Source organism: Pyrus communis, chromosome 10, assembly GCF_041283825.1.
Source record: "Pyrus communis isolate YQ-2024b chromosome 10, ASM4128382v1, whole genome shotgun sequence".
In the NCBI taxonomy this organism is placed as follows: Eukaryota; Viridiplantae; Streptophyta; class Magnoliopsida; order Rosales; family Rosaceae; genus Pyrus; species Pyrus communis.
Genome location: NC_142574.1, coordinates 31,675,411 through 31,698,446, shown reverse-complemented (window position 1 = coordinate 31,698,446; position 23,036 = coordinate 31,675,411). Strand labels below are relative to the sequence as shown.

Below are 23,036 nucleotides of genomic sequence, written 5' to 3'. Positions count from 1 at the left end.
GCGCAAGTTTGTCATAAGACAGGTAGTGTTATGTGTACTTCGAACACCGTTACATGATCTGATCCATGATCCATAGAATCCGTCCCGAGTTGCCGGGATGGCCTTGATGCTAGGGTTTTTATTCCCTCTCTTTTGAAAGTATTGTTTCGTTGAAAGTTGCAACCCTTGACTCCCTTTTATTATATAAATTGCCCTCGGGTGTAATATGTATATATGTTGCGTGTTGGAACAGATATATAATTTCTATAGAAAATTAGATTTTAATTCTTAAATAAGATGAAGTTTAGAAAAATATCTTATACAAGATTAAAAATTAATTTTAGTTCCTAGATTCTATTTAATGTCAGTATATACATTCAATGTCTTTTTACTATATAATTTTATGGTTGCCACTAAGCAAAGCCTTTCAGCCCCAAAAAGCAATATTTTTTTTTTAAACAAACGATATTATCTACTCTAAGAGGGTGAGGGATTGAACTTAAGCCTTACAATGGGTTAACAATAATATTGTGATTCAAATTTGCTTTTGAAAAAAAAAATATTAACTGTAGTATTAAGTGGTAGGTAGCAAGATGCAACCTTATATTAAGCACTGCTTTTGGTGATTATAGTGAACGATTCATATTATGTCAGCAACTGTATATATGCTATTTTCGTGGATAATATAGAGCTGTTGTTGGAGAAATAGAGAACAAAAAGCAAAGTCAATTAGTTGGAAAACAAGTAGATGAGTTTCATTTTTTATTTTTTATATATAAAAACAAAAAATTGTTATTAACTCTCCAAAAATCTTATTCTACAATTCTCACAAGTATATTTTATTTCTAATTATAGAAAGTCTGGAGTGCAAAATAAGTTTTTTGGAATTCTAATAACAATTTCTTAAAAATATACTTACTAAGAGGTAGAAGAATAAGTTGGTTTCAAACTCATCATTGATAACATTTGAACTTGAAATCTCTCACTTACGAGTGAAAAATAATATCATTAGACTAGTATTAAGTGACATATTTTAGTTATGTTTTATATATCAATTAAATTATTGTTGCACCCCTAACTTATTAGGTTTTTTTTCATTTAATGTAAAAGTTTTAATCGGGGTATCAGCTGAAACATGACAAGTAATCTGTTCACAAACATCTTTAGCAATAGATGAAATGAACTATATTAAGCAAAAATACATGCTAAGAGCAGAAAATTTCCAGAAAAAAAAGGGATTTGGATCCCATCCGGATGCAAATTGTGAGGATCTTAGGGATCCTCACAGCTTAGCCATTCATCGTGCATCGTGCGATCATAAATCATTTTACTTTTTTTAATTTAAAATTAAACATAAATAGTACCTGACAAAAACTGACCACATAATATACATTGAACGATTAGGATGTGGGGATCCTTAAGATTCCCACAAAGTGGATCCGAAGAGGATCCTCTACCTCGTTGAATCTAAATTTTTATATTTCTCATCTGTTCATTTATAATAATTAAAATATATATATATATATATATATATATATATATAAATATACAAATGCAGAGTATTTCCTTTTTCCCCGACCCCCCCTTCCTCCCCTTCCTTGCACCCACCCTCTCGGGGAAGATGAAGACTGTGAACACGAAAGATTCCTTGAAACAAGAAACCAGAATAACGTGTACAAAATAATATTTTTGTGTTTATGATTTTGGGGTTACGATCTCTCTAATTTGGTCCTCTGATTCTATCTTCGTAGGGTGTAGGTTTGTGGATGAGTTGTTGATCCAAATGGCCGTCGGGGCTTGATCTAAGGATGAATAGTTGATGAACGGATGAACACTTTCTTCAAGGGCCGTCGGGGCTTGATCTTGAATAATGGTTGTGTGGATTTCTTCAAGGGCTTTTGGGCTTGATCTTGAAGGTTGATGGATGAGCAGATCTTCAAGGGCTTTTGGGCTTAGTCTTGAAGAACGATTGGATGTGTGGATTTGTTTGTGCTGTTGATCCAAGGGGCCGTTGGGGCTTGATCTTAGGATGAACGATGATGAACGATGAACACTTTCTTCAAGGGCCGTCGGGGCTTGATCTTGAATAATGGTTGTGTGGATTTCTTCAAGGGCTTTTGGGCTTGATCTTGAAGGTTGATGGATGAGCGGATCTTCAAGGGCTTTTGGGCTTAATCTTGAAGAACGATTGGATGTGTAGATTTGTTGAGGTTGTTGATCCAAAGGGCCGTTGGGGGCTTATGCTTAGGATGAACGGATGAACACTTTCTTCAAGGGCCGTCGGGGCTTGATCTTGAAAGAGGATTTAACGAAGAACGAAGAGAGCTTTCTTGATCCTTCGGAATTCTTGGGAATTTGGATGGTTGGAAGCTTTGGAGTTTCAAAGCTTCAAGGATTTGGGAATTCTCTTCTAATTTTGGAGTAGATAAATGTATTTGTGAATTCCTTGATGCTTGATACCTTGATGGAGAAGCCTATTTATAGGCTTTGAGAATGAATCACCACCACAAAATATTTTTTTCCTTTCCAAGCACCATTGCCTAATTTTCCCACTTAATGCAATATTGAAATTGAAGTGGTGTAACTTATGGCCTAATTTCCCACTTAATACCATTTTAAACTTGAAGTGGTCTAACTTATGGCCTAATTTCCCACTTAACACCATTTTAAACTTGAAATGTGTATGCTTTGTCATTGCCCAAATGAGAAAAACTTGCTTTGATCCGTAATGGATTGAAGTGTGCTTGCCTTGTCATTGCCCAACATGAGAAGAAAAACTTGTTTTCATCCTCAATGGATTGAAATGTACTTGCCTTGTCATTGCCCAAAATGAGAAGAAAAACTTGTTTAATCCTTCAAGGGTATTTCTTCCTATTTTGTTGAGTCACACGCCATGTGTACAATTTGTACAACACGTGGCGTATGCCATGTATGCCTTGACACGTCAAAACTTTAATGCATTGGTGAACATTTGTTTTACTGAAATTTCGATGTCTACAAAGACGATTTTGTTTTTTTTTTTTTTTTTTTTTTTTTTTGGGTTGCAGGTTAGGCTCGGGTTTTTTTTTTTTTTGGGGGGGGGGGGGGAGAGCTTAGTGAAGGGGGATGGGGAAGAGCGCAATGGGAGGGAGGAGGAGATGGAGGAAGAGAGGGCGTCGCGAGGGTGGGGGGAAGAGAAGGGGATGAGGGGAAGACGAACTGGGGGTTTTGAATGGGGAGAATGAGTGTGGATTTAAGGAGTGGGGTGTGTAGAGGAGGGAAGAGCGTGGGTGTGGAGGAGGGGGAGGAGGGCCATGGAGGATGAGAGGGCGCTTGGGGGGGGGGGTTTGGGTTTGGAAGGGGGACGGATGAGGATGATGGGAAGAGGGGATGGGATCTGGGTTTGGGTTTTTTTCTTTCTTTAATATTTAATTTATTTTTTTAATAGAAAATGGGTTCCGTCACTTGCCACGTCAGCATTTTAATGGAGGAATTAACAGACAACTGACGGAATGCATGAAATTGTAACAAATTCGTAGATGAGGTATGACATTGAAACTTTTTAAAGACAATGTATGAAACTGTTAATGATCCAATAGTTGAGGTAGTTCTGTGTAATTTACCTTCTTTCCTTTTTCTTTGTGGTTGGCCTACAACAAAAATTCCGCATAAATTAGGCATTCGGCCTAATTTCCCTTCAAGGGTTTGAGTATTACTTCCAATAGGTGCCAAAACATAAATTCCACATATAATGACAACGAGTTGAGAGGTACCCCTTAGAAAAATGTCCAAAGGAAAACTAATGAAAATGACTTGAAAACTTTGAGTTTTAATGATAATGACAAAATAAAGGTAACGTGAATAGTACCAGAATTAACTTTTTAATGTAAAATTATAATTTTTCGTTCAAGTGAACAGTACCAGGAACTTTTCGTTAAAGTTCTCAAACTCCAATGACATCAATAAGCTTATAATGTCACATATACACTTAAAAGACAAAGACTTTTTTTTGGGTAAACATAAAGACTCTTTCTTTGTTCATATGGGATTTGGTCTATTTCTTGATTTAATACTAGATAATGACCACCGACCATTTGTCTAGTAACATTAGTCTACTTAATTGGTTGAAGGAAAGCTCAAGTACGTATATTTATTGTGAGCTTGAAGCCTAATTGTGACCAACACTATTTTGGTGAAGTGACTTTAATTTATTGTGGCATTGTGAGTCATTTTATATATAAAGTCTTTGTAAACATCTTAATTGTATATATATATATATAATTACTAGAAAATTTGGAACACTCTTTGCTATATTGGTCAAAGGAAAAAACCTGCAAATCAAATTAAGGGTCAGGAACCATTTGGGACGATAGTGGATTTTGAGTTAGATCTAGCGATCGTGTCGTGTGTATCGTGTTCGTATCGTTTTTGTGACGCATTCGATATCTTAATAGTTGTAGCAATGGTCCCTGAACTTTAATCAAATTGGAGCAATGGTCACTCCACTAAAAATTTATTACCATTAGTCCCTCAATTCATCAAAATGTGTAGCTATAGTCATTTTCGTCAACTTTATTAGAATTTTGTCAAAATAAGTTATGTTGGAATGAACATTGCTACAATTGGAATTCCTCAACTCATCAAAACATGTAGTTATGATCATTTTCGTCAACTTCATCAAAATTTTGAGTTATGCTGGAATGACCATTGCTACGATTGTGTTAAAGTTGAGGGACTATTGATTCAATTGGGTTAAAGTTAATGAACCATTTTTCTAGTTGGATTAAAGTTGAGGGATCAATGATTATGGATTTTTAGTTGAGGGACCATAGCTACACATTCTGATGAGTTGAGAGACCAATGATAATTGATTTTTAGTTGAGAGACTATTGCTACAATTTACTCTTAATTTATTGAGCTATCGTGAGACATTGTATTTATAAAAGCTTTTATAAACATCTTAAGTTTGTTATTAAAAAAATAAATAAATAATAAAATAAAAAAGAAAAAAGTACAAAGGTCTTGCCGCGTCTTCCACAAACACCGAAAAAGCCTGCAAATCAAATTAAGGGCAGGAATCCATCTGGGACTATGGTGGACGACTTTGAGTCAAGGAACCAAGGTCTTGCCGCGTCTTCCACTTCATCTAGTCTATGAAAATCTATAATTGAAGACAAGTTGATACTTCTGACACGGGCAAAAGGGAAATGGGATCCTCAAGATCATTGCTTATCTTCATTTTTCCGTTTCTTTTAAACCTTATTTCTCCCACCACTGCCCAAGATGACGGCATCTGCACAAACACAGCTTACTACTGCTGGAAATGTTCCGATACTGGCATGTACACACCCGGCGACATGTACCAAGAGAACCTCAACAGCCTCCTCTCCTCCTTCTCCACAAACACCGAAATCAGTTCCGGGTTTTACAATTTTTCCAAGGGACAAGACCCCAACAAAGTCAATGCCATTGCGTTGTGCAGAGGAGACCTCTCTCAGGACACTTGCCATACATGTCTCAATAGGTCTACAGATATTCTCTTGCAAAATTGTTCTAGACAAAAGGAAGCAATCATATGGGCAGAGCCTTGTATGGTTCGATACTCGAACAACTTGATTTTCAGAATTGAGAAAGAGGACCCTGTAAAGTGTGTGCCTAGCCCAAATCCTGCTAAGAATTCTCAACAGTTTGAGCTGGTGCTTAACCTCTTGTTGAGTAGTTTAAGTGAAAAGGCTGCATCAGGGGACTCTATTAGAAAATTTGCGGCAGGGCATGCAACAGTCCCAGGAGATGAAACCATATATGCACTTGTCCAGTGCACTCCAGATATAAACCAGCAAAACTGCAGCAATTGCCTTAAAGAAGCAGCCTTAGATATTCCCGGATGTTGTGGTGGAATGCAAGGAGGAAGAATTCTTAAACCCAGCTGTAATTTAAGGTATGAGGTTAGTCTTTTCTTTGAGTCCACAGCCAGTTCGCCAGTAAATATTCCACCTCCGGTTCCAGCAGCACCAGCACCCAAAGAAGGTATGGCACAATTTTGAAAATTTCTGCACTTACATGAGGAGTACAAAGGTTAAATTAGAAGTTTAAAAATCACAAGCCTTGGTAATATTTAAGAATAAAACATAATTGATATTTGATCACTGTGCGATTATGCAGTGTGCTTCTTAATAAAAAGCACCTTTGTGATTCTTAGCAGCATCACAAAAGTAACACAAAAGTAATTATCATCATCGTGGTGGTAGTGATTTTGGTAGCTTTTGTTACCGTTCTCAGCATATACGTTTACTTGAGAGTCAAGAAACGAGGGGTAAAACTTGAAGGTGAATGTAAGTGCAACTCTTATTGTCACACTATCTCATCTGATGCTGGAACTTTAGCTACTGAATGGGCAACTTATAGCCATGAAAAGGCTCGCTAAGAATTTTGCACAAGGCGATCGTGAATTTAAGAATGAGGTCATGCTACTTGCTCAGCTTCAACACCGGAATTAAGTAAGGCTCCTAGGATTTTGCTTCAAAGCAGAAGAAAGACTCGTCATCTACGAATATGTGCCCAACTCAAGTCTTGATCACTTCATTTTTGGTATAATTCTTTATTTCAAATTTGGTACAATGCATAGTAACGTCTTACAAATAAAAACATATATATCATTCTAATTAAATAATATTAGGCCCCAACAATCATATGCACTTGGATTGGGAGACACAGTACAAGATCGTAGGAGGCATTGCTCGAGGGATTCTTTACCTTCACGAAGATTCTTACGTTCGAATTATTCACCGCGATCTCAAAGCAGGCAACATTTTATTAGATGGAGATATGAACCCCAAAATTGCTGATTTTGGTATGGCAAGATTGTTTGTTATTGATCAAACTCAAGGGTATACAAAAGCAATTGTGGGAACCTAGTGAGTATTGTAATAACATGGCAAGCTAACTTAATTACACCTTAGTTTTCTGCTTTGTTTACAATAGAATTCAAAGGAATTCATTATAAAAGAGGAAAAACTTAAAATCTTGAATTGGAATATAATCGTGCAGTGGATATATGGCTCCGAAGTATGTACTTCATGAGAACTTATCTGTCAAAACAGATGTCTTTAGTTTCGACGTCTTGGTTCTTGAAATTGTTAGTGGTAAAAAGATTAGTCGTTTTCGATAAGGTGAGAATGAAGAGAGCCTTTTAAGCTATGTGAGTATGAGTATAATCAAGTTGGTGGATTCCCTCTACAAGGCAAAGTGTTGAAATTTATTTATTGAGGATATTTATGTACTTTTACAGGCCTGGAGAAACAGGAGGGAGGATACAATTTCAAATGTCATAGATCCCATGTTGACAACGAGTTCAAGAATTGAAACAATGAGATGCATCCACATTGGTTTACTTTGTGTACAAGAAAAATGCCGTTGACAGACCGACAGCAACTTCAGTTGTATCCATGCTTAATAGCGAATCTGTCGCACTTTCAGCACCCTCAAAACCTGCATTTCATATGCAAAACAACTGTGGATTGTACATATCAGGGATGACAGAGTCTGATGAATCCAAAAAACCTTCCCATCTATGTGTCGAAAAATGAGCCTTCAAATATTACCGAACCATATCCTCGCTAGTTTTGAGCCATAGGTCTACATACTTTTTACTTATTTGTAGCACAAGTCATCTTTTTGTATCTTGGTTCTTCTTGGTGTGTTTATGTTTAGTAAAACTGTTTCTAAAGGAGCATAGCTATGCCTGTTTATCTCCGTGGGGGAGTTATCTGTCTATTGACTATTGATCTCTGCTTTCGAACTGAAACCAAGTTGCTGGATGAATAGAACTGGAATTACGATTCATTTTCAGATATAGCATCATTTAAAGACGCCGTACGGTACAGGCAGACAAGGAAAAGTCATGCTATTTTAGTTTCGAATGATAACTTTTAGGCCAATTTGCACTATAAAAAGTCAACATATCAAATTAATTAAGGACGAAAAGAAGAGAAACTGATTGCAAAACTCTTTATTTTATTTCATAGACACGAAAGAGAGATCACTACAAAATTGTCAAGAAGGTTACCCCATGGAAGTTTTTATCTTATGTATGTTTGAATGTCCATTCCTCGGTTAAATTGATGACATGTCGTATGTGAGAACCATTTCTATCTAGGTTGGCATACGTAGAAGCCACACTTGCACTTTTTGGACCAAATTGTACAATCAGTATTTGTTTTAGGATCGATTTAGGAGAAGTCGAAGCTCAATGATGAGATATTGTTGAGGAAAACTAATAAAAATAACTTGAAAACTTTAAGTTTTAACGATAAATACAGAATAAAGGATAAAGTGAATAGTAACAGGATTGACTTTTTTAGTGTAAAAATGTAGTTTTTCGTTAAAGTGAACGGTACCATGAACTTTTCGTTAAAGTTCCCATATTTTTGTTCTTGTGAAGCAAATATGGCTTACATGTTAGTTCATGACAGATCTCAAACTTGCAATGCCATCAATTCAAGGAACATATATGTTCAAATAATTTTAAAGTATAAATTAATTGATTCGATTTCAAATATTATGAGAAAATTGGAATGTAAAATGTTGTTAGCCGTGATCGAATTAGGTCACCGTCAATAGGCAAAAAGCGGAATTCCTAATTGGTTGATAGATTAACTTGATAAACCCCAATTCTTTATGTCATGCATCCGTGCGTGCATGTTGGTACTTTTTGATTGGCAGGACTTTACGAATTAGCACCAAATCCGCACCATTTAGATCTTGAATGCTTTACATGAAGACCAAGACCTAAGGAGATTTGCTTTTGGTCGGTGAGGCAAGCAGATATATATCATGCACGCGGAGGATGAATAATAATGAATTTCTCCTGTTTTCGTCCCTTGCCCACTTGAACCCTTCCAGTTAGTCCTTTCTAATCGTGATTAGGGAAAATAAAGCATTTGCCTCATTACTAAATAAGTAATGTGGTGTTCCGCTTTGTGTTTTAGGTACATTGAAAAATCTCACCTCTTATGGTCCCCTGTGCGTAGGGATGGGCAACGGTTATGGCGGATGGGTAACCGCGGTTATTTACCCATAACTGTTTAAGCTTTTACTCGCATAATTGTTTACATGTTGGGTATTCACATAAACGGGTATACCCACACCCATAACCATTTATAAACGGTTAACCATACCCATAACTATATACCCATTTACCCATAACCGCGTACCCGTTTACTTTTTTTTTTTTTTTACCCGTCTACTTATTTTTTCAACAACTTGAAAATTAAAAAGAAATTTGTCATAATTTTTTTTTTCTCACAATTAAATACCGTTATAAGTACATTTAACATGTATTTGTATATTAACGGCAATATTATTTATGAATATATGCAATGTTTCCCAATTATTTGACGGTCAATCTATTACAAGAATCATGCATGGTTGTAGGTTAATTAATATTCTTGTATGCATGCATACATACATAATAATATATATATATATATATATGCACACATATATATATATAAGTACACATCAATCTGCTAATAAGCTAATTTGATAAATATTTGGATTTTTATTTAGAAACATATGTTCATCGATCCAAATCATTTAATCGATTTCTAATTTTGGGGTCAAATATTTATTGAAAACTCGAGGCCAATTAAATATATATATATATATATATATATATATGTAGGTACGCATCATTTAATAATAACATGTTTCTAAACGCTTAAGGTAATCATTATCTTGAATTGGTCAAAACTTCAAAAGACTCCAAAACAAAATTGTCGAACAGTCTAATGCTTTAGCACATTCAATCACATATATTAAACATTAGCCTGTTCTATCAACTATATTTTTCTCTCAAGTGAGGCATATATATATATATATATATATGGCCATTTATAACCAAATATATCTCGGGATACTAAACCTAGTTAGAAACTAATTTTTTTTTTTTTTTAGTTTTACATATATTAAAATAAATTGTTAAATGGGTATCTGTTTATAACCGTGGGTAATACCCATAACAGCCCATTTAAATTTCACAGGTAAACGGTTATACTCATAACCGTTTATTTATCTAAACAGTCATCCATAACCGTAACCGTCAAAATTAAATGGACAGATAACTGCGGTTACCCATAACCAATGGGTATTTGCCCATCCCTAGTTTCAGCCGCTGTACAGCCTTGCGCAGTGCACACCTGATCTATCAAGCACCGATTGTGATCAGTGTCTTCGAGGAGCTATTGAACTTTTTCCGGAATGCTGTGACGGGAAGAAAGGGGGATGAGTTCTGTTTCCTAGTTGTAATATTAGATACGAATCGCTTCCATTTTATACGCTTGTCACTGCCACACCTCCGCCAACACCACTACCTCTTCCTCCTCCACCGCAGCTTCCAGGCTTAGTACCAAGGTATCAAGGTAAATTTAATTTATACGAGGCAGTTAAGTGTTTCGAATTTTTACACACACATGTTGTGCGGAAGCTTCAAATATGAAACCAAAACTAATACGGCAAAATATGACAAGACAAATAATCCAAAAAGACACAAGGATTTATACTGGTTCGGCGTAAGCCTACATCCAGTTTCGAGACGGCGAGGAAATTCCACTAATATCAAAAGGAGATTACAAATAGAGTTTTAACTCTCAAACCCAAATCCCACATACAACCAATAGCTCTCACTCAAACTAAGAAACAAATGGAGAAGAAGAAACACATATCAAAATCCTTCTCTCCCAAAAGCTACACAAGTAGCACCAACATCTTTGATTGAGTGATTACTAACAAAATGGGATTATTACAAATGGTGGGAAGGAGCAGTTCATATTCAAATGGGAGAGCCGAATGCTCTCCCTGGTTTCTCTCATCTGCCGCTCCCCCCACATCCAAAGGCATAACCAAATGCCTTAATATAAACAAAAGGCCCCGCCTTTTCTCTCTCCTCTCCTCTCCTTGCTCTCTGAAGAAAAGCTCTTTCTTCTCTCTTCTTTCTTCTTCAAAAACCGAATAATGAGCTCCCTTTCTTAAAGCAACTTTTTCTTTTCCTTTTAGCCAAAACTCACGGGTGGTAGACAAAAGAAAAACAACCCATATTTTCTTCCCCAAAACAAGGAATGTGTTTCCCACCTTCTTTCTTTAGCTGAAAGGTATTTTGTCTTGTTGTCCACTTGGTCACAAATCCAACAATCTCCACCTTGACCAAGTTCCGAAAGCATCACAGAGAATCGAATCAACAATCACCATAAGCACCCAAAGTACACACTAAAGACAACGGGAACTAAATCAAATTCCCCAAACTTACCAGTGCTCATAACAATTTCCACCTCGACTCAAACTGTACCAAAGCCAACAAAAGTAGACCATTTCTCTACCGTCTTCTCCAAATTTGCAAACCATAAGTGCCTTGATCAAAACAAAAGGTGATTCAAACGAAGAACTGAAATTCTTCAATATCACCAACAAAAGATCAAGTACACCATACCAAAGTTGGACACACAATGAACTCCACCTGCTCACAAACACCATGGTCTTAAACTGCACCAATAGACTCATTCACATAGCATGGCACATTCTCCAAGTCAAAACTGATTACAAATTTGGCAACAAAGTCTCACATACCACATACGAAAATATGCCCTTCACTCAAGTTTACCATCATCACATGAGCACCAACAGGACAACCAAAATTTCAAATTCAAATAATCAGTAGGAGATCCAAAACCATACCTCAACTGGAGTCTTCAAGAAAACTAATTGCAGATGATGGAGACCAACAGACCAAATAGCAGTGGCAAACAAATCCAACCAAATGTCCATAGCCCAAACAAAGTTAGAAAGCATATAACTTGCCTTCTACACGAGGGTTCCACACAAATGTTCTGCAGTGCATGTGGTGTATCCAAAATAGTGTGGTGTCTCACTATCCAAACTTTTGCAGAACTCAACAAATTGGCCCTCACAAACTCCTCCAATGTTTCCAGCAACTTGCTCCAAAGTCAACCAATGGGAGTGGAAAAACAACCAAAAATTTCTGCCGTTGAAAAATGCCAAAGAAAAGAAAACTTAGCCTTAGCCTTTTTCCCTTTTCTTCCAGCCAACAACATCATTTGTCATCATGATGTCCTTCTGCCTAAACAAATGCCGAAAGAAAAAAAAACAACATTTTCTTTTCAATTTTCAACGGCTTCTACCTTTTCTCCTTCCCACTCAACTCGTCGACAACAGCCCACATTTTGCAGCCAGCATCTCCAATTGACCAAATACCAAAGTCATTCCTCCTGTCGAATTTTTTCAAAAAAACATATTTCACCGTCATTCGAAGATTTCATAGACATACTAGTACAAAGCCTCCAAGTCGAAACCCAGAGCTCTGATACCACTTGTTGTGCGGAAGCTTCAAATATGAAACCAAAACTAATACGGCAAAATATGACAAGACAAATAATCCAAAAAGACACAAGGATTTATACTGGTTCGGCGTAAGCCTACATCCAGTTTCGAGACGGCGAGGAAATTCCACTAATATCAAAAGGAGATTACAAATAGAGTTTTAACTCTCAAACCCAAATCCCACATACAACCAATAGCTCTCACTCAAACTAAGAAACAAATGGAGAAGAAGAAACGCATATCAAAATCCTTCTCTCCCAAAAGCTACACAAGTAGCACCAACATCTTTGATTGAGTGATTACTAACAAAATGGGATTATTACAAATGGTGGGAAGGAGCAGCTCATATTCAAATGGGAGAGCCGAATGCTCTCCCTGGTTTCTCTCATCTGCCGCTCCCCCCACATCCAAAGGCATAACCAAATGCCTTAATATAAACAAAAGGCCCCGCCTTTTCTCTCTCCTCTCCTCTCCTTGCTCTCTGAAGAAAAGCTCTTTCTTCTCTCTTCTTTCTTCTTCAAAAACCGAATAATGAGCTCCCTTTCTTAAAGCAACTTTTTCTTTTCCTTTTAGCCAAAACTCACGGGTGGTAGACAAAAGAAAAAACAACCCATATTTTCTTCCCCAAAACAAGGAAGGTGTTTCCCACCTTCTTTCTTTAGCCGAAAGGTATTTTGTCTTGTTGTCCACTTGGTCACAAATCCAACAACACATTTGTATACTAAAAAGAATATGATTTTGTTTAGGAAATGATGAACAAATCTCATCATGGATCATAGTGGCGATTGTTGTTCCAATTGCCATATTGCTTTCCTTGGTAGGGTGCCTTTTCTTTAGAAGAAGAGCCATGAAAAAGTACAATGCGATACAAGAACAAAATGGTAAATCATGTCTCTCAATTCTGCTAATTGTCACAATATCAAAATTAGCTTAATCGTCATCGATAAGCATGTTGGCGTGTCTACCTGTAAACTAATACGACAAACACAAAATTCGTAAGTCAACTTTTTGGAAAACAACTAACAGGGAAGAAAAATGATTAGCACGTCAAAAACTCCATGAATGCGTTGTTAAGTTTTGATTTAAAAATGGCAGCATCAAAACACGAAAAGGTGTTCATGTGGCTGTGATTTCCTTAGTGCATTTGACTGGGTCTATGCACTGGCAGTTTTTGTGTCAGTTACGGTAACCGAGCGAGCTGGATACGGCGGCGTGGGACTGAATTCAGAAAGGTGAGAAAAATTAAAAACACAAAAAGAAGGTGTTCATTTTTTCACATTTTTATTACTAAAAATTCAAAAAAGTACATTCATTAGTATCATGGACGGATCCATATAGGGATCCGGGAGGTCTCGGGACCCTTTGGAAGCCCGAAGAACTACTTGTGATCGACCTTCAAGACCCTCCAACAATTTGAGCAGGTGCAGGGGAGAGGCTTGTTGCCTCCATGGATGTGCATGCAGCAGTGCTTACAAAGAAGAAAAAGATGTTTCTAATTTTTGTTTTAATCCTCCAAATCGTCGTAACCTCCCGACTTTAAACTCAAGTTATCCCATCCCCCAGCACCATTTGTCGTTCCACCACCTCTAGCTGCCTAATTTTATTTCTTCCAAATTTATTTAAGTTTTTTAATCCTAGACTCTAGTCTTAACTCCCAATTGTAATATATATGTTACATTAACAAATTTCATCTTTGTAAAGTCATTAATTGATGTGTTATGTTGCTGAGGAGAATTTGTTGGTTTTATTACCTTTGAGATTAATCTTGATTATTATTTTTTTATTATTATTATTATTTTTAAAGCGGGACAACTAGTGGTAAGCCACTGTTATCCACCCCTTCTAGGGGTCTAGAAGACTCACAGAGGCATTTCAGCTTTCTATGGCTACAGTCAAGCAGATTCACTAGCTTGGAGCCTCGAACCCGGGACCTCCCTGTTTTTTGTATTTTAAAAGCTAAAATCCGCGCCCTTACCACTTGACCACTTGATGTGGTTGATTAATTTTGATTATTCAATGAACCAAATTCAATAAAAAATAGTGCTATAGAACCAAACTAGTATAATATATTTTTTTTGAACCTTTATCTTGGGACCCCCCGATCTTGAAATACTGGATCTGCCATTGATTAGTATGGTTAATTAACTATTTAATTACATCTTATTAAACTAAAAAAAGACAATTACAAAAATAAGGGAAAACTATTTGGAAACCTTGTCCAGAGAGAGCTGAGAAAAAGTGACGACTTCTCCTCTCATTCCACTCCATATTTGATCTCTAAAGTCCATTTGGCATGTAATTGATGTTCAATTTCAAATTTTCTGGTAGCAATTAGCAAAAGCTAACGGAAGAATCAAATAAAATGAAAGAAATCAAGATGAAGAATGAAATTTTGGCAACTCACCATTCCATTCTTTTATAAAAAAAGATGCATCCTATTTGTAATGAAAACAGGTCCCGTCAAACCCATTTATCCTCAAGAGGTATTTTGTATGACTTTAAAAACATAATCCATGAAATTATATCTCTTAGTTGAGAACAACAACAAATCTTCTTGCATAGCTTGTAGAGAAAGACATTAGGCATACAAAAGAACACGCAAGCATAAAATAAACGAAGCAGGGAAAACCAAAAATACAATTGATTACGCTGTCAAAAGAACATGAATAAATGAAAATTACAAAACAAAAAAAAAATGATGAGAAACCAAAGTACCCATTTCATAATCTAATTGCTTTTTAGTTTGCTTGCCATTTTTAGTTCTTCAATTTAGAGAGAAACCATAATTCAGCACATGAATAAAGTGAAAACATAAAAGATAAGTGGGATAAGCCGACAGCCATCCCTGAGTAATGCATTCACTTTTAAACCCCAAACACAACGAAACAAATATTCACACCCATGAACTACTGCTCCCATATGTAATAAGAATCAAAAGCATCTTGAAACAAAATGGCAAACTAAAAAAGCACTGTAAAAGTAAAATTGCAAGAAATCTCTAATCCTCGGAGGGCAAGTACTAATAGCAGATGAAAATGAAAGATCGAACTACCTCGCGTGGAACTGTGCCTTGGTTTTTTCCCATACTTACAGGAAGCTTTGCACTGTGCTCTTATAGCCCAAATTTTCTCTGAAGGAAAAAACACGATTTTGAAATCAGATTTTCATATTATACCTTAAAGAGAACAATTAGAAAACGAAAAGAGAACAATGAGTACTTTTCATCATATATTGTTAGAGTATGTGGTCCTCTGGTCCTGCATCCATATTTACTTTATAACTCTTTCCTTTAGTTTAAAAAACATCTTGGAGCTCAAATTAATATGAATACGGATACATATTTTATAACTAAAGATCTTACTGCTCTTGATAAGATGAACAATACACCATTTATCACATGCATTGCATTACAATCATAATGGAACATCTCATTAGACATCCCGACACAAAAAGTTTTTTTTTACTGCTTTGATTTTTGTTTATCTTTTTCCTGAAACATGAGGGAGCTAATTTTATTTTATTTTATTTTTTATATTCCAATAATGTAATAGGGTTGCATATTATCAATTTAATTGATTGTATTTGATTGGTGGAACTTCTACATCTATATTTGAGATTTTCAATTTCAGCACTGGGAGAGTCATTCATAAAATGTTCGACAGTGAGATTACCTCCAAGGATTATGCCCACACTGGACAGCTCATTTTATGTGGTGATGCGACGGTATTTTTTAGTCATTCGCCATTCAATCAATTCAAACCGAGGAACATGCAACACCAAGAAGAGGATCAGCTGCCATGTCAGGGTCACTGTCGTTCAATTAATACAAAAAATCGAGATAAAAACGATCAATTTATATAACAGCCCAATTTCATTTTCTCAGTAACCAAGCAAAAGAAATACCTATCCGTTAAACACTCGATTTGGGAGTAAATGTTGCTGAAACTGGGCTTCAATCCCCTCAACCGCAACAACCAAATCGAGGTGTCCAAGTCATTGAAAAACTCACCCAAGATTTCAAATCTGCATTAACAAACAAATAAGCACATAAATTAGCCAACCCAGAAATCAAAGAAATCAAAATCCACCTAGAAATGGAGCATCAAAATCACACACAGATATGCAAGACAACCCAAATTTGAAGCCTCACTTTACGGGTAGCTTCTCCGGGCGGCTAACAGGAGTCTTCTTCAGGGTTTCATCCCTCCATGGAAAGAATTTAAAGAATTAATTTTTACGATTGAAAAGCCTAAAGGTGCTACTCCAAATTGCTGAGAACAAAAGTGGAGTAACACTTACAGGTGGCGAGAGGAGATGAGGACGTTGTCGGATTTCGGGGCGAATCGAATTCTGGAAATTGCAACTAGGATCGGGCTTTCGAACTTCAAAGGAGCTCCGCTCATTGTGGTCCTTGTAGACCGAACTGGCCCAACGATCGGCGAAAGAAAGGAGACGGCGGCGAGAGGAGGGATACGATGGAGGCAAGATCGTCTGTGTCGTTCTCGGGGGGGTCTGCGAGCGAGACGGAGTATGAAAGTAGGGTTTGAGAAGGCATTGTCTTTCCCGCGGGGTCTGTGTCCCTTTTCAATACGTGTGCGTCAAGAAAAGGGACAGAGAGAGGCATTGTCGTAAATAAAAAAATCGAAGGGTAAGAGCCCATTCTTTAAAGCAATGGCATGACTGTAAATAGAATGAAATTCGGACCCAAATACTGTTGATTTGAACAGTGCAATAAGCCAATTCGGACTTTGAAGTAGAAAGTTGTCCAGATCGTAATAGCTGTTTAGCCTTAATTATTAATAGATAAATTACATTTTCATACTTCAAGTTTAGAGTATATTTCAATTTCTGACAATATTTTTAAAACAATTCACTTTTATACCTTAAGCACTATTTTATTTCAAAATAATACTTCCGTTACATTTTCCATCCATTAGTTCTCAAAAAAACAAAAAAAACAAACAAAGAATGATGAGCCAAATCCAACATCAAATCAGCCCAATAAGATTGGCCCAAACAATCAGTTTCCAATTTTGCCCTTGACGGCAAGTCTTTGCCCATTTAATCATCTCTCTCTTCCTCAATCTCTCTGTATAACCTCTATTATCGTTTATATTTTCATTTCAATTTCAATTCAACTATTTTTGCAATCGAATATATCGCTCTCAACCTCTCCACCCAATCTTTGTTTTCGTACCGTGCGACAATTTGAGCCTTCAGGGGCCTAGGCAAATAACACGAAGTAGCTTCCTCCATTGCAGAAGATAAGTGAGCAGCCATGGGCAAGCTGGCCAAGTTGAATTCCAAGTCCAACAAAAGGAAAACCTCCAAGAGTTTGCTCTCTTTTATTTTTGTCTTTATTATTAAAGTCAAAGTCATTTTCATTAAATAAAGTTATTATGTTGTTTTTGGTTAAAAAAAAATTTAGAGAATCTCTTTTCATTAAAACTCCTTTTTTATTTTTTATTATACACTTACCACAAATTTGTATCATCTCTCTAATAAAGGTATGACCCACCAACACATATGAGTCTCATCTCTAAAAATATGATATGAGACTTACATGTGTTGGTAACCTCTATTTTTATTAAAAAGACGATACAAATGTAATATGAAAAATATGATAACTATAGCATTACTCTTTTATTGCACGTCCTTAATTCATTTATTAGTTTTTGTTTATCCATAAATTCACTATCATTTCCGTCTTTTCATTATTTTTAATGTAACCAACCAAGAAATGGACATGGACAGCGAAGGGAGATATTATCAATTTGGAATTGGTCAATATTGTACCACAAGCACAAAAACAAAATCATCATCAGAGGCAATAATGGAGTTAAAGTCAAGGTGGTCCCTATATTCTTTGTAGTTTTCCCAATTCAAAATTCTAAACTGGGGTAGGTCGATGTGGGTTTGATCAGCTGGTGAGGGCAATATATGCCATCCTTTTATGCTCGAGTTTGAATCATCTTCTCCTGACTTAGAATAGGATATAGGAATACCACCCGAGTGGCTTGATGGTTAGCGAAGCAGTTGCATCGTGCTAGTTGGTGGTCTATTAAACCAAGAATTGGAGACAAGTTGGTTACTATAACAATATAATGAAGTACTACATTTGACTGTAACAACAGAAATGGATTCCTCAAGATTGCTAATTCTCTTCATTGTTCCCGTTCTCTTGCACCTTCTTGCACCCGCCGGAGCCCAAGTCAATGACGCTACATGCACTTATACAGCTGACTTCTGCTGGAGATGTTCCAACATTGGCACCTACGAAGACGGTGGCACCTACCAAAAAAACCTCAACACCCTCCTCTCCTCTTTCTCTTCCAACAATCAAACCAATTCCGGCTTTTACAATTCATCAATGGGGCAAGACCCCGACAAAGTGAACGCAATTGCATTGTGCAGAGGAGATGTGTCCCTCAACAACTGTCACACTTGTGTCAACCAGTCTAGTCCCTTTCTCTTCACGAATTGTTCGAATGAAGATGAAGCAATCGTATGGGCGGAGCGTTGCATGGTCCGATACTCGAGCAAATTAATATTTGGTATTCAGGAGGATGAGCCTATTAAGTATGTGCCTAGCCTGACTGACGCAATTGATCCCCAGAAATTCGATTTGGTGCTCAATCTCTTTTTGGATACTTTGACTGAGAAAGCTGCTTCAGGGGATTCTCTTAAAAAATATGCAGCCGGACATACGATTATGCAGGAAAGTACGACAAACCAAACAATATATGCACTTGTGCAGTGCACCCCAGATTTGGATAAGCAAAATTGCAGTGATTGCCTTAAAGGGGCTATCTCAAAAATACCAGATTGTTGTGGTGGAAAGCAAGGAGGCAGAGTTCTTAAGCCGAGTTGTAATTTGAGATTCGAAGCAACTCTTTTCTACGAGCCCACTGCCGATTCTCTAGTCACTCTCCCATCTGTAAAAGGCATGGTTAAACTTAATGTCTTGATTACAAATTTTTTTTTTTTCCTTCTTTGCTTTCTGTATGTGACGCTCAATAAAATGAACGCACCCATCTGATGCTAAGCAGGAAAGAAGAGTAAGATATCAAAAGCAGTCATCATCATCATCGCCATTGTTGGGGTTGTTTTTGTTGCTATGATTCTTATCGGAATATTGATTTCCTTAAGAGTGAGGAGACGATGGAGAAAACAAAAACTTGAAAGTAAGTTCAATTGTGATAATTGTCACATAGTCTGATATATTATGCAATTATCTCAGTAGCGTTTTAGGACATATATGTTATGATTATGCTGTCACTTTTCAGATGATAATTCGGATGACAGTAGTCTGGTGGAGTCGTTGCAATATGACTTTGAAACTATAAAATCAGCAACTGATGACTTCTCTGATGCAAATAAGCTTGGACAAGGTGGATTCGGAGCTGTCTACAAGGTAACAAAACACTATATTAAAAGAAAAACGATTTACTGAAAAATTGTTTTACCCAACTAACTTTTTATTTTTTCTTTATAAACTTCAGGGTAGGCTACCAAATGGAAGAAATATAGCCGTGAAAAGACTCTCTAAAAATTCTGAGCAAGGTGATCGTGAATTTAAAACTGAAGTCACGTTAGTTGCTCAACTGCAACACCGTAATCTGGTAAGGCTGCTAGGTTTTTGCTTGAAAGCAGGAGAAAGAATCCTCATTTATGAATACGTGCCTAACACAAGTCTTAATCACTTCATTTTTGGTACGTTTGCTCTACCTTTTGGCATAATTCATAACATTTCCTCTCAGTTTTATATTACTGAAAATTGTATCAACAAAAGAAAAACTTATGAATCATATTTTAATCTACTGCGCTTGTATTTAGATCCAGTCAATCGTGGACATTTGAATTGGGAAACACGTTACAAAATCATAGGAGGGATTTCTCGAGGGCTTCTTTACCTTCATGAAGATTCTCGTCTTCGAATCATTCACCGTGATCTTAAACCTGGCAACATTTTGTTAGATGAAGATATGAATCCTAAAATTGCAGACTTTGGCATGGCTCGATTGTTTACGATGGATCAAACTCAAGGAGATACTAAGACAATTGTGGGGACCTAGTAAGTATCCAAAAATTCTAACTAAGTTAGTATCCTAAATTCATGTTTTAATTTGGTGAATATAATCATGCAGTGGATATATGGCTCCAGAGTATGCAATTCATGGACGTTTTTCTGTCAAATCGGATGTTTTTAGTTTCGGTGTGTTAGTTCTTGAGATCTTAAGTGGTAGAAAGATTACCAGTTTCGGAAGTAGTGAGAATGATGAGGACCTTTTAACCTATGTGAGTAAGAATATAATTTTTAATTTTACACATGATTTAACTCTTAGTATATGAACTTTCTTTCATTGATGTAGTTCTCAACTTTATTATAGGCATGGAGAAACTGGAAGGAGGATACGGTGTCAAATATCATAGATCCTGTGTTAGCGACAGGATTAGGAACCGAAATAATGAGATGCATCCACATCGGTTTACTTTGCGTCCAAGAAAATGTGGCTAGCAGACCAACCATGGCTTCAATTGTTTCGATGCTTAATAGTCATTCTGTCACACTCTCATTACCTTCAAAGCCTGCATATTATTTGCATAATAGTGAAAAAGACACCACGGAAGGAACAAAATCATATGAATCTAAAAATTCTGCGGATGTGTCGATAAATGAGGACTCAAACATTACAGAGCCATATCCTCGTTAGTGGGGCTGATTATAAATGTAGGTTTTCTGGTTTGTTTTTAAGCGCAAGTTTATTATAAGACGGGTAGTGTTATGTGTACTTAGAACACCGTCACATGATCTGATACATGATCCATAGAATCTGTCCAGAGTTACGTGCACAGAAGAACAAATGTTTTTGTCAAATAAGAAAAAGAAAGAAACGACCAACTGCAGCTGAAGTTTAAATTTTCTCAGATTGCATCGATCATAGAAAGACATGTGAGAAGCGTCCTCGATGGTCTGTTTGCCAGCGAGGGCCTTGATGCCAGGGTTTTTATTCCCTCTCTTTTGAAAGTATTGTTTCGTTGAAAGTTACAGGCTTTGACTCCCTTTTATTATATGAATTGTATCCTCGCGTGTAATATATATACATGTTGTGTGTTGGAATAGATATATAATTTCTATAGAAAATTAGATTTTAATTCTTATAATAATGTGATTCAAATTTGTTTTTGAAAAAAATACCATTAAACTGTAGTACTAAGTGGTAAATAGCAAGATGCAACCTTATATTGAGTACTGCATCTGGTGATTATAGTGAACAATTCATATTATGTCAGCAACTACATTATATATACTAAAACTCAGTTGAGTTTAAGCACTGTTCAGCAATAGTAAAAGGGCGGAAATGCCCCTGAATTTTTCTGTCCATTACCATTTTGCTGCCTGCTTCACACAATAAAATACCTGTATTGCCCATGATTGCCACGTGTTGATCATCATTTGTCCTCCTAGGTTGCATGTCTATGATCGTTGAGTTCTGGCACAAAGAAAGATAAATTAATTAATTAAAAATTTGACAAAAAATTTGACAAAAAATATGACTTAAATCAAGCCACATGGTTTGTGGCGCACAACACAATAAAAAATTATAAGAACATTGAATGCATGGACAAAATAATTATTAAAAATTGTGAGAAACCCACCTGTCCCCATTGTAAGATCCCACATCACCCAAGGGAGTAATCCTTATATGTATATTCTCATCCCTACCTAGCACAAGGCCTTTTGGGAGCTCATTGACTTCGGGTTTCATGGGAACTCCAAAGTTAAGCGAGTAGCGCGCAAGAGCACTCACTCCTATGATGGGTGACCCACTTGGAAGTTCTCGTCTGAGTTCCCAGAAACAAAACTGTGAAGGTGTGCTGGGGGCCCAAAGCAGACAATATCATGCTACGGTGGAGTCGCGCCCAGGAAGTGGTCCCGCCCGGGCTGAGATGTGACAATTTGGTATCAGAACCTAACCCTGGCCGTGGTGTGCCGATGAGGACGTCGGGCCCCTAAGGGGGGTGGATTGTAAAATCCCACATCGCCCAGGGGAGTGATCCTTATATGTATATTTTTATCCCTACCTAGCACGAGGCCTTTTGGGAGCTCACTGGCTTCGGGTTCCATGGGAACTCCGAAGTTAAGCGAGTAGCGCGCAAGAGCACTCCCATGATGGATGACCCACTGGGAAGTTCTTGTGTGAATTTCCAGAAACAAACCGTGAAGGTGTGCTGGGGGCCCAAAGTGAACAATAGCGTGCTAAGGTGGAGTCGAGCCCGGAAAGTGGTCCCGCCATGGCCGGGATGTGACACCATTGTTTTGCCTTTTGATTATTTTATTTTTTTTATTTTGCTCGGCTTTTTGTCTTCCACACCGAGTCTCCTGCTGTAGGTGGCACGAAATACGATTTGTGGCACATAACACAATAAAATATTTTAAAAACATTTGAATGTAGAGTGTGGGCACAAAGAAAGATAAAATAATAAAAAAAAAACTCACAACAAATATTTAAAAAAATGAGTTAATCTAGGTTTGTGGCACATAACATGTGACATCCCACATCGCCCAGGGGGTGATCCTTAAGTGTATATTCACATCTCTACCTAGCACGAGGCCTTTTGGGAGCTCACTGGCTTCGATTTCCGTAGGAACTCCGAAGTTAAGCGAGAAGGGAGCTAGAGCAATC

At 37.0% G+C, this 23,036-nt stretch overlaps 2 protein-coding genes, 1 long non-coding RNA gene and 1 pseudogene across 8 annotated transcripts; 2 read left to right on the top strand and 2 right to left on the bottom strand.

Moving 5' to 3' along the window:
• Positions 1-5,038: 5,038 nt before the first annotated feature.
• Positions 5,039-7,578, top strand: LOC148693910 (cysteine-rich receptor-like protein kinase 29; annotated as a pseudogene).
• A 2,932-nt stretch (positions 7,579-10,510) lies between these two features.
• Positions 10,511-12,805, bottom strand: LOC148693909 (uncharacterized). The gene is made up of 2 exons (XR_015952119.1): positions 11,686-12,805; positions 10,511-11,543 (listed from the first exon to the last, which is right to left on the bottom strand). It is a non-coding gene; the product is annotated as an uncharacterized LOC148693909 (long non-coding RNA).
• Positions 12,806-14,580: 1,775 nt separating this feature from the next.
• Positions 14,581-16,900, bottom strand: LOC148693908 (CDT1-like protein b). The gene is made up of 5 exons (XM_088677493.1): positions 16,648-16,900; positions 16,499-16,552; positions 16,252-16,371; positions 16,020-16,157; positions 14,581-15,478 (listed from the first exon to the last, which is right to left on the bottom strand). Exons 1-4 carry the CDS (start codon positions 16,749-16,751, stop codon positions 16,103-16,105), a joined length of 333 nt encoding a protein of 110 aa, XP_088533619.1. The 5' UTR covers positions 16,752-16,900; the 3' UTR covers positions 14,581-15,478; positions 16,020-16,102.
• Positions 16,901-17,526: 626 nt separating this feature from the next.
• On the top strand, positions 17,527-21,493 carry LOC148693907 (cysteine-rich receptor-like protein kinase 26). Of its 6 annotated transcripts, none has more exons than XM_088677485.1 (7): positions 17,527-17,681; positions 18,087-19,292; positions 19,398-19,532; positions 19,635-19,762; positions 19,851-20,422; positions 20,496-20,646; positions 20,739-21,493. In XM_088677485.1, exons 2-7 carry the CDS (start codon positions 18,485-18,487, stop codon positions 21,060-21,062), a joined length of 2,118 nt encoding a protein of 705 aa, XP_088533611.1. In that variant the 5' UTR covers positions 17,527-17,681; positions 18,087-18,484; the 3' UTR covers positions 21,063-21,493. The 6 variants fall into 6 exon arrangements, with proteins under 6 accessions (XP_088533611.1, XP_088533615.1, XP_088533612.1 ...); XM_088677490.1 differs by lacking the exon at positions 17,527-17,681 and having other exon boundaries at positions 18,146-19,292; positions 19,851-20,061; positions 20,185-20,422; positions 20,496-20,650; XM_088677488.1 differs by lacking the exon at positions 17,527-17,681 and having other exon boundaries at positions 18,155-19,297; positions 19,403-19,532; positions 19,851-20,061; positions 20,185-20,422.
• The last annotated feature ends 1,543 nt before the right edge of the window (positions 21,494-23,036 follow it).

What these genes read in the sequence shown, in the direction of transcription:
- LOC148693908 (XM_088677493.1), bottom strand. Translation starts at nt 16,751, where the DNA reads ATGAGCGGAGCTCCTTTGAAGTTCGAAAGCCCGATCCTAGTTGCAATT. An exon ending in CCGGAGAAGCTACCCGTAAA is followed by an intron (nt 16,372 to 16,498) that starts GTGAGGCTTCAA and finishes TTGTTAATGCAG; the next exon opens with ATTTGAAATCTTGGGTGAGT. An exon ending in ATCGAGTGTTTAACGGATAG is followed by an intron (nt 16,158 to 16,251) that starts GTATTTCTTTTG and finishes ATTGAACGACAG; the next exon opens with TGACCCTGACATGGCAGCTG.
- LOC148693907 (XM_088677485.1), top strand. Translation starts at nt 18,485, where the DNA reads ATGGATTCCTCAAGATTGCTAATTCTCTTCATTGTTCCCGTTCTCTTG. An exon ending in GAGAAAACAAAAACTTGAAA is followed by an intron (nt 19,533 to 19,634) that starts GTAAGTTCAATT and finishes GTCACTTTTCAG; the next exon opens with ATGATAATTCGGATGACAGT. An exon ending in AAGACAATTGTGGGGACCTA is followed by an intron (nt 20,423 to 20,495) that starts GTAAGTATCCAA and finishes ATAATCATGCAG; the next exon opens with TGGATATATGGCTCCAGAGT.